We start from the raw sequence: 11708 nt of genomic DNA on the forward strand, positions 1-11708 counted from the left end.
TATTTTCACTATTTCTTAACTTTTGTTTTCTTATTTATTGACTTTCATTTATTAATTATAAGCTCTTTGGAAATGCTTTCTGAAAAGGTTAGGAAATAATCAAAAGATAGATTAGGTTAATAAATAAGATGGATTACAGTAGACAATGGATTGATCTTGTGAAGGAGATTTTTAACATTCATAAAACCAGATAAACAATGTATAGAAGAAAGCAACTTACAATTTATAACCTATAGGGCATGTTGTGATCTGTGGGGGTAACCGGAGTACCCGGAGGAAACCCACGCATGCATGGGGAGAACACGCAACTCCACGCAGAAAGGCCATAGCCGAGTTTCGAACCTGCGACCTTCGTGCTGCGAGGCAACAGTGCTAACAACTGCACCACCATGCAGCCTTACCGGGCAATCAGGAGTTTATATTCTTCAGAAATTTCTGGGAAACGGTGCATTTGGTGAAGTTTACAAGGGTTTAAAACAGAGAACAGCTGAAGCAGTGGCTCTGAAGTTTATCACCATTGATTAAGTTAATCGATCACTTTGAATATAATGACAGCTTCTGTTTAGTGTTTGAAACATATTACATGAATATATTTGGTTTATTTCAAATGAGAGAGGGGGAACCACTAGATGTCAGTCAAGTCCAGGTGGTTTGCCCACGACCTGCTGGATCTGAGTGAACTCAAAAAAGGGAAGAAGACAAATCAAAATACACCAGATTTCATTGTTACACAGACCTTGGATACAGAGGTTGATTCTGATGAGGAAACTTCAAAGAATGAAAGCATTCAAAAGAACTCCCTTTAGTTTGAGGATGTCACCATCTGTCAAGGGGAAAGAGTAATAAGACATAATTAGGATGCAGTTTAAGTTTTAATAACTTTTATTTCTATCTAATAAATTTCTATCTTTCCCTTCACGTAAAGATACAGAATAAATTCTTAGTGAGTTTAAACTAGTGTCTGATTCAGCTTTTTAACTTTCAGCGCAGTTTTAAATATTTGAAAGAATTCTATTACAGTAATGTCCGTCTGTGAACATCAGAGTGGTAGAGGACAAACAAATCTTCATGAGAAACATTTTTAACTTCATTTGTCCATGCAGCTCTTTACTCGCTCCAACTCCAGTTACTAATCCATCCCAACTAGAGGAAGCTGTTTTTATTCTGAGATGGCCATGGTGAGTTTAGTTAGAGATGTGGATCATTTGACAGACAGCAGCAGCATTTGGCATATCATCAGTAAAGTAAAATGTGATCATGAACATGAGTAATTATTTTATTTTTTCAGTTAAGCCACATGATGCTGACTTCCGTGACCTGCTGAAGCATGCTACACACTCAGGATAACCATGGTAACACGACATGTCTTCCAGAATAACCAGAGCTGAATCAGGACGTCTGAACAACAGAACCTTCACAACGTTGGTACTTACTGCAGGACTGTTCATTTGCATCTGTTAAATAATTTATCACTTACGGTCAGGTTGGGATTAGAGTCTTTACTTGACGACAGAACAAGAAGAATTATTAACAATGAAATATCAGCATAAATAAATAACTAGATCATTAATTAAAAAGTTTCAGGTCAAACTGCTGCCTTTGCATTCATGTCTATCTTCATGTATTCACATGATCCTGAGTGGTGATGAGCAACAATCAGGTGGGTGGAAGCATCTGGTCTGGTCAGGGAAGGAGTAAATGCTGGTAAGTGGAGTGGTGCAGCTGGCTAGGTGATGGGGCCTTTTCCAGGATCACTGGTATTAAAAGGAATGGTAAGGGAGCTAAAATCCCTCCAAAAACACCACCCATCTGTACTGGTGCTGGAGCGTTGGTGGGGGTTTGCTTGTTGTGGTGCTAAATGATGTGTTTCTTTGTTTTTGTCTCTTTTCATCCGGGTTCTGGTGTCAGAGAGAGGGATCCTCTAGTCCTGAAGAAGTCTGGAGCTTGCTGACCTCACTGAAGCAGTTCTTTTGTGGGGTCTCGTGAGACTAAAACATGTCAATGCCTGACTTAAAATGTTTGTGCAGGTTGAACTTATCACAGTTCTCTGTTGTTATGATCTCTGGCTTTTAATAAAGAAATAAATAAAAAAATGTTTTTTTTTACTCACATATGCTGTTTTCTAATAAGGTTTTAACCAGAAATAGCTTTATTTAAATTAACATTTTAATAAATTAGTTACTATTTTACACTAGTTGTTAGGCTGGAAGGACAATCAGCAGGGTTATAGATGTATTTACAATCACATGTTTTCCCCCAAGTTATTAAAAACGTGTTTTAAATTAGTTTAGATCATCTCATGTTCCATCTGACAGCAGGCAGAGAGAACAGACAGACTGAAGATTAAATCCTGGAAACAGTTATCTCTCCTGCTTGGTAGATCTGAAGGAACTACTGACATTAAAGTTTATATTAAGACAAAAAGAAGAGCATCTATGCTAGCATGCAGAGAACAGAAGTGCTCAAATTATAAACCACATTCTTTCATTGATAGGTGTTTTCTATAAACACTTATTTTTATACAATTATACCTATTTTAGCTAAATACGATCTGTAACCCATGTGTTTTCTACGTTTTGTTTGCAATATATCTTTTAAAATTATAAAGTTGATAAATGTTTGTGGCGCTCCAAAAAATAAATGCTTTGATAAAATACATAATTAGTGTAATAATAAACATACCTTATTGGTCAAAAATATCTGTAGAAATGAGAAAAGGGTCGTTTTAGCGTCGAGTCCGGCCAGTAACCGCTGACAGCAACTCTATTACATTTTTTTATTAATCTGTTATTTCTTTTGGCCAAATTTCATATCCATAAATATAAATTTCCTAAAAGCAAACCCAACTTTAACTGTTTCTTAGTGGAGGTCAAGCATTATATGGACTCTATTTGGTTCTCACAAAACCAGAAGACTACTGAAATATGTACCCGCTGGAAGATAATCTGATCCTGATTTATTACTATTTCTGTGTTGATGTTCTCTCTAGATATATGCTACTGTAATCGGTATTTTTCTGTACACCCACCTTTTTTATATCCCCCTGGCACTTTTGTTTTCTTTTTTGTTGTCATCTCACTTGTCTTATTCGTTGTCAACTGTGAGCTTGTAACCTCATTGTCACATTGTATATTCTATTTTTGTTAATAAAGGTTTGTTTAAAAAAATGTTGACTAGCAGCGCTGAGCTGTTAGCGTTAGCATTAGCAACTAAGGGCAACGTAAATCACGTGACCACTGGGTGCTTTGATGGCGTCACGTGACCACTGGTTGCTTTGATGGCGTCACGTGACCACTGGTTGCTTTGATGACGTCACTACTATGCGACTATAAAGGTCAGATCAGATCCCAAATATCGTTGGTTACGTATTGTAACCCCAGATTCTATGAGTCTAGTCTTAGCCCTTAAGCTAGCTGCTATTGGAAGGATGATCTCCGCATCAGCCAATCATGAAGAGCTTAAATGTACGCCCACCAATAGTGGGCCCCCTCATGGTATATAACCGCAGTGACCCCACTGCTCACCTCCAATGGCTCTTATTCCCATCATAACCAGTGGGGCCAGTGGCTTAAGGGCTGCGACTAGACTCATAGAATCTGGGGTTACAATACGTAACCAACGTTCTATTTCGTCTAGTCTTAGCCCTTAAGCTAGCTGCTATTGGAATAAAGCGCAGCTGGATGGGTTTACGCCCCACTGGTTAACACAACCAATGGACACACCCAATCAAATCTCCTCTAGTGGGGGACGTTCAGCCTCAGACCAGGCTTAAAGACTGAGGCAGGCACGATAAGACAGGGGCCCCCACTAAAAAACATCATCCACAAGAGGATGAAATCTATCTCAGCAAGGCCAATGAGGTGCCATAAGCATTCATTTAGCCTGCTGGGGTCCAAGCACTGAACGAGTGATGGATCCTGAAGACACATCTCGTAAATAATAACGAGTAAAGGAACAGGGTGAAGCCCATGAAGCAGCCTGACAAATGTCTTCCATTGACACACCACTGAGGAGCGCCATCGAAGAGGAAATCCCTCTGGCTGAGTGAGCCCTGAGTGCCTCAGGGGGGATCCGGCCCTGATGATGTGTAAGCGAGGGAAATGGCGTCACACAGCCAGCGTGAAAGGCGCTGGGCCGACAGCGCCTGACCAAGGGAAGACTCCCTGTAGTGCACAAACAGGTTTTGTGAGCGACGAATCCCTGAAGTGCGTGACACATATCGTGCAAGCGCGCGCACCGGGCAGAGAAGGTGAGAAGCCGCCTCCTCCTCAGAATTATGGGGAGGAGGAAAAAGTCCAGCCAATGAAATTGACCTGGATTTGAAGGAAGCATTAATGCTTTTGGGCACAAAGGCTCGGTTGGGGCATAAAACAGCAGACCCGCCATCCTCCCGGATCCTGAGGCATGCGGGAGCCACTGAGAGGGCGGTTAGGTCACTCACTCTCTTAACTGATGCTAGCGCCAGCAGCAATGCAGTTTTAAGCGACAGGAACTTGAGTGAGACCTGGTCCAAGGGTTCAAATGGAGCTTCAGATAAGCCACGCAGAACCACCGTTAGATCCCATTGGGGAAAAAGCGGGCGGGACACAGGTCTGTTCCTCCTGACACCTTTTAGAAAACGTTTTGTGAGGGGATGATTGAAAACAGATCTATCTCCAAAACCCTGATGACATGATGAGATAGCTGCAGCATATGTCTTAACAGTGCTGAATGCGAGGCCCCTGTCCATCAGTATCTGCAGAAACGATAGGACATCCGCCAGCTGGCAGGAGAGCGCTTGAACATTCCGTTCTGCGCACCAGTTCTGGAAAGCTGCCCATTTAGCAGCGTAAGACGCAATGGTAGAGGGCGCCCGCGCACTCTGAATCGTGGCGACCACATCATGCGGCAGCCCAGAAGCCTCTAAGCATGACCGCTCAGCGGCCAGACCCACAGCCGTTGGCCTATTTCCGGAGGATGTTTGATTATCCCATCCGCCTGGAGAAGGGCGTCCGCTATGGCGTTTAAAGCGTGCCACAACCCGTGCACGCGCATTGGGTCCACAGCGCGCGTGTGAACGGGACTCGCGAGCGAAAATATACATGGCGAGAGGTCATTTGTGCACTGAGAGGGAGCAAACTGTGTCTGTGAGCGCACAAGGATGTGCACAAGTGACAAACCTGCGTGCGCGCGTTGCCAATGGTTAAATAAATCAGTTGTTGAACCCCCACTCCTCTGTTTGGTCTCCTTTCTTATTACAGCCCACCACTTCCAGTCTGGGTTGTAACAATCTGCAGACAGATTTCTGAGTATCTCCTCCTTTGGTATACAGATCCTCACTGAGCCAAGTACTGTGAACAAATAGTTTCTCCGTGATATTATCCAGCAAGGTCTTGTTTTTGTCAAAACAAGGGTGAGGTAATGAAAAAATAGAAATATTTCAATAAATTAACATTAAAATTATTTATATGCATAATTTAAAAAAAACATGTTTTGAAATATATAAAGTGCACCAAACTTGACTCAGTCCATTCAACAATTCTAAATGGACAATTATGTAACTCATCAATTAATTATTTGAAAGGATAATTTGTCAATTAAATGCTGAAAAAAATAAACAATACATTAATGAGGCAAGAACTTTTTAAACTTGATCATACCTACACCCACAAGTCTATTTTTACCTGGTTAAAACCATCTAGCTTATGTGCACTTTTTAAAACACTGCCCAGCAAACATTCGGACGTTTAATGACAGTTGAACGGTCACAACTGTAAAATAATATCACAGGAATTAGGAAAGAATAATATGACATCAACTCTATGTTCTGTGGCCAGACTTGAACCTGGATCCTCCAGAGTGAGAGTCACCCACTCTCCCAGCTGAGCTATGACAGCAACTGCTGAATCTCAGATTTTTTTATATAGATAGCTAGAGAGTAAAGTGCGGGGTAAACTAACCAATCAGAGGACAGGGAAGATCTGCCACAGGCCACGCCTCCAGAGTGCCAAAACTCCTCACAGCTGAGCGAGCGGAATTAGAAACCGAGCGCGCAGAGGCTGCCGAGCGCGCAGAGAGGCTGCCGAGCGCGCAGAGAGGCTGCCGCGCGCGCACGTTTTCCTCTGCCGTGTGCTCGTTGACAACGCACGCACGCAGGTTTGTCACTTGTGCACATCCTTGTGCGCTCACAGACACAGTTTGCTCCCTCTCAGTGCACAAATGACCTCTCGCCATGTATATTTTCGCTCGCGAGTCCCGTTCACGCGCGCGCTGTGGACCCAATGCGCGTGCACGGGTTGTGGCACGGGTCTGACGCGATACTTAATATAGGATCCAGGTGTTTATGATGTGATTGGAGTCAGCTGTCTATCAGTCTCTCTGCTGTCCTCTTGTGGCGGTTCTCAGGACTCCAGGAGAGTATGTCAGCTGCGTTAGGCTTGCCAGGGCAGAGGTCGTCACATGTTCTTGTGTAATTGTTGTTTAGTTTCTCTAATATAAACATCTGGACAGTGCTCCTACACTGGACTGCATAAACTACCCCACTGAGCTTCAGTTTGGGTGTTTTGTCTTCTGGATGGACCAGGTTCTGTCTGAGGGTGTTGTTGGGTTTAAAGTTTACCGGGATGTTGTGTTTGGAGAAGATTCTTCTAAGTTTCTCTGCGACTCCTGCCACGTATGTGATGATGGTGCCTTTGTGTAAAGGGTGTTGTTGTTAGGTTGGTAGCAGAGCTCTCATGTTTAGTGTTAAGTTCAGTGAGATCATGGAATGGGATCAAGAATTTTCTATTGACAGGAAAAAGATCTCAACTAACATAGCTGTAGATCACACTGGATAAGTCTCTGTGGTGCATTTATTTTACATTTATTTTACTACCTCTTGCTAGAGCTGTCTTTAGTAAGCACAAAATATCTTTGGTTGTACACATGTGCAATAGCAATAAAGTATCTTGATTCCTGTTAAATGTACTTCCTGAATGAGTGACCTTTTCAGGCTAAAATAACAAAATGACAAATACAGACAGAAGGACGACTTCTTTCTTCTTTTATAATGCGTTGCATCACCACCTGGTATCAGAACAGGACTCAGTATTGGAAGATAATCAAAAATCAAACAACTTGGACTCGGATCAGGGGCAAAAATGTGATTGTAACATCTCTAGGTATAAGTCAGCTTTATAAACTAAAACTATTATTTATGAACTAACATTAACACTAATGACACTAACTGATTTATTTATATTATGTTGTTTGAACCCAAGGGTCTCATTATCTGAATTTTCTAACTTATTGGATTGCTCTATAAGTGCCCCTTTTTTTACTTTGAGCACCCGCCCCGTCAAAGGTCTCTGCACGGCCCTGAAGAGCACACATCACTCCTATTCCAATGTCTCTACACTGGTTACCCGTTAACTTTAGAGTTCATTTTAGAACCCTACTATAACTTTCACGGCTCTACATGGTCAAGCTCCTCTTTATGTTACTCAACTGTTAAAACCTTATGCTCCAACCTGAACCCTCAGGTCCACACACCAGAACCTTCTAGAAGTTCCAAAGACCAGATATAAAAGTTGAGGTGATCGCTCCTTGCAGACTGTTGCACCCCGACTTTGGAATGATCATCCTTTATCCTAGCGTAGCATTAACAATCTGGACACCTTTAAAAATGAACTAAACACATACATCTCTTGTTTTCATATTTTTTACTCAAGTTTGTAATCATCTTTCATTTGATTCATGATATTTTATAAATGTATGACTTAATTTTTCTGATGTTAATCTATTTCTGTTTTGAGATCATTATGATTTTATGACTTTGGTTTGTTTTGTTAGAACGTGACACTCCTTTAGCCCTGAAATAAGTGATGATGGTGAGAATTTCACTTCAGTAGCTCAGTGTATGTGTTCGACCCTCACCTTCACTTGTTAAAGACTAAAACTCTTTTTCGATTTTGTAAAACTTAAAACCAAAATCTTTTTCAGTTTTAGTGAACTAAAACTAAATGGTAAGTGGCCTTTATTTGTATGGCGCCTTCTTAGGGTTCTACAACACCCCAAGGCGCTTCACAACACAATTAGTCATTCACACGCTGATGGTGATGAGCTACGATGTAGCCACAACTGCTCTGGGGCACACTGACAGAGGCAAAGCTGCCAAGCACAGGTGCAACCGGTCCCTCTGACCAAGTGTCTTGCCCAAGGACACAACGGCAGCATGCTCTGGTGGGAGCTGAGATTAAACCTGCAACCTTCCTATCAGTGGACAACCCCCTCTACCTCCTGAGCTAACGCTGTCCCAAAACTAAAAGCATTTCTGTCCAAAAGACTGAAACTAAAATGGCCGCCACAAACAACACTGGTTCAGATATTTTTTATTTATTTAAACAACCAAAAGAGAAAATCCTTTACAAACCTGGAGGAGTGAACAGGATACCAGAAACATTCCCCTGACTGACAGGAACCCGGCTGAATCCATCTCCCATGAACAACCTCTCATTAGTGGCCTCAGCCAGCATCCTGCCCTTCACTTCATGAACAGAGAACTTCACCACATGTGGTTTTGAAGAATTAGTCTTCTGAAACCTTTTGTGCATGGTCTCTGACCTCATGGACCACAGCAGACCCATGGGTTCTACTCCATAGTAGCTCCCACAGAGTGAGGTGTCTCTGTTCAGGTCGATCTCCCTGTTACCATCAGCTCTGTAGGTGGCCGAGGAGCTGAACACCACTCCCCTCTCATCGGTGGATCTGGCTCTCATGGCGACCACCTGCCTCGACTTCAGCCCACTCACCTTCACCTGGACGGGGTCATCATCCAAACACCTGGCTCTAGGGAGCAGCTTCAGTCTGACCTGGGCAGACATCTCTGTTTGGAATCAACAGAAACTTGAACCAACGTCGGCTTTAACTTTTCCACTGATACTTGATGTTATAGAAATCAATATTTAACTGAAGTGATGTTACAGAATGGTAGAGCTGGAAGATGAATGTGGCTTATGGTTAAAAGTTTATCCTTAAAGGTTAGTCAGTATTTACATATTTGGCTTGGACTTCAAAATGAGCATTAAGCTGGGTTCAGTGTAGATTGGTTTAAGTGCCAGAGAATGAATGTCCTTCTGAATATTTACAATATGTACTTGGCTTCATAAAGATTCATACAATGGTATTAGTTAGCTTGTGACAAGGACAATGTGACTTTTGCTATACAATGATGAAGTTTTTTCCGTTATGACTTACACTAAGAGCATGTTCAGTGTTTTCTAGGTGAATTTGGATCACAGTGAAGAAACAATTTAACAATTTTTTGTTTAAATGCATAAACTATGTGGTTTATCTTAAAGTACTCATCATAAAAAAAACCTTCATAAAAATAATTTGTTTACAAAACTTCTCTCCACAAATGTTCTTTTTTAGCTTTTTGTCCACATGAATATACTTTTACAGTGAGTTGGTTGGTTCTACAGTAAATGCATGTTTTATATTTTAAATAACATAAGTAATAAATCATGTTTCGTCCGTGCATAATGGACATTTTGGGTTATTTGTTAGCAGCTTGTTAAATGAGACAACTTTCATGCTTTCACTTGCCTAGTTTTTACACCCAGGACTGCTAAAGTCCACTCCCTTTTCTGCCTTCTCATTGGTGGATCTGGCTCCCATGGTGACCTCCAAACTCAGCCCGCTCACCTTCACCAGAACAGGTTAATCATACAAACACCTGGCTCTAGAGAGCAGCTTCTGTCTAAATTGAGCAGACGTCTCTTAATTCAACAGAATCATTAACCAAGGTCGTTGTAAAGAAAATATTGACTGGCACCATTCACGACCTTCCTCCCAACATAAACTTTATCACCTTGTTGCAACACTAAAAAATGTTACACACAAAATGTTGTAGCGTTATGAATATGCCATTTCTGCCCTTAACAGCTGCCCTTTAACACAGTGACAGTGTGTGCATAAATTGCCTGGGTCGTGCGCTTGCTTCTGATGTTTACATTCCAGCAAAGAAGACAGAAGAAGGACGAAGAACGCTTTTAATTAGTTAATCGAAGAACTTTATTTCTAATAAAGCTGATCAAAACAACTGTTGGTCAATAATAATCAGGTGACTGATCTGTGAAATCACAATGTTATGATTTATGTGTTTAATGAATAACAGGACTTTGGGCTAACTGAGCTAGACATCCTGATTCCCATAAGGTAAACACATGATAGATTGTTCACTCATCTAATCAGAACTTCCTTTCTGATGCGTGGCAGAGTTCTGTGGTGTTTAGTTAATCTGTCCACTCCGATTAGCTAAGAATCATAAACAACTAAGCTTAATAAAACAGAACAACGCCATTTTAACTTAGTTCCAACGGAGTTCAACGCAGTTCCAACGGAGTTCCAACCAAGTACTCAACCAGCTCTCAAATCCATCTTATGTCCATCATCGCTAAGTGAAGTACAGACTGGCCAGCTGTATTTTCTACTTTTAAGCTCAGAACTGTCAAGCTGGAAAATTCTGTCGTTTTACAACAAGACGACGGTTCCTTCAGAATAAAAGCTGAACTCTCTGACCCAAAAAGGGGGGTCTCTACATGATGCTGAAAACCTGCCGTTGTACCGGGAGACGATCCATAGACTGGTTTGTCGTGCTGCCGACGCTGTTTCACCAGTTCCAGCACCAAGGAGGGTCCGAGGACCTGGCATCCGGATCTAACACGGAAGTCTCTGCACGGTACATAGATCGACATAGATAGCGTCTCATGTCTTCCTCCTGAAGTCCATCGTCGGTCAGTTAGGAGCAAACAACATCTCGCACTCAGACTCGCCTCCACCAGATGGAGATTCTGAACTGACACACACACACCAACACTTCAGCATTACATTCATCTGCATCCATCATTAGAGAGTTAGTCCTGGTGATTGTTTCAAATAATTATAAAATAAATATTCTTAAATGTCCCATCTCTCTCTTCTTGTCTCTAATTCAATACAAGGTGTTTGAATAAAATTCCCTGCAATAAAAACAACCTCTTTTGATTCTAAGGGCCCGGTCCAAAGATTAATGATCCAGCTCAGGTTTGGATCAGTGATATCTCTGGACCTTAATAAAAGTGTAAGAATATACCAATTATATTCCGCTACAATGTCTATTCTGTGTTTTCTAAGTCCATCCATCCATTATTGTTCGCTTATTCGGGGTCTGGCTGTGGGGGCAGCAGCCTAAGCAGGGAGGCCAATCTTCCCAGCCACTTGGCCAGTTCCTCCAGGGGAATCCCAAAGCGTTCCCTGGCCAGAGACACACTGTGGAGGAAACTAATTTCAGTATCCGCAATCTCCTTCTTTCAGTCACTACCCAAAGCTTGTGACCGTAGGTGAGGGTAGGAACGTAGCTCAACCGGTAAATCAAGAGCATCGTCTTTCAGTTCAGATCTCTCTTCACCATGACAGATCGATATAAGCCCACATCACCTCAGACACAGCACCAATCAGCCTATCAATCTCTCTCTCCATCTTCCCCTCACTTTTGAACAAGACCCCAAGATATTTAGACTCCTCCACTTGAAGCAGGACCACGTCCCTGACCTGGAGAAGGCATTCTACCCTTTTCAGACTCAAGACCATGGTTTCAGATTTGGAGGAGCTCATTATCATCCCAGCTGGTTCACACTCAGCTGTGTACCGCTCCAGTGAAAGCCGGAGATCGCGTTTTGATGAAGCCAACAGGACCACATCTTCAGCAA

The 11708-nt window shown here is 42.1% G+C and overlaps 1 protein-coding gene across 1 annotated transcript; it reads right to left on the reverse strand.

Annotated features, from left to right (window-relative positions):
* Window positions 1-8381: 8381 nt before the first annotated feature.
* On the reverse strand, window positions 8382-9117 carry LOC129157488 (acyl-coenzyme A thioesterase 1-like). The gene has a single exon (XM_054736695.2). The coding sequence runs from the start codon at window positions 8838-8840 to the stop codon at window positions 8382-8384; it is 459 nt and encodes a 152-aa protein (XP_054592670.1). The 5' UTR covers window positions 8841-9117.
* Between the last annotated feature and the right edge of the window lie 2591 nt (window positions 9118-11708).

The sequence above is a fragment of the Nothobranchius furzeri genome, chromosome 11 (genome assembly GCF_043380555.1).
Source record: "Nothobranchius furzeri strain GRZ-AD chromosome 11, NfurGRZ-RIMD1, whole genome shotgun sequence".
Classification (NCBI taxonomy): Eukaryota; Metazoa; Chordata; class Actinopteri; order Cyprinodontiformes; family Nothobranchiidae; genus Nothobranchius; species Nothobranchius furzeri.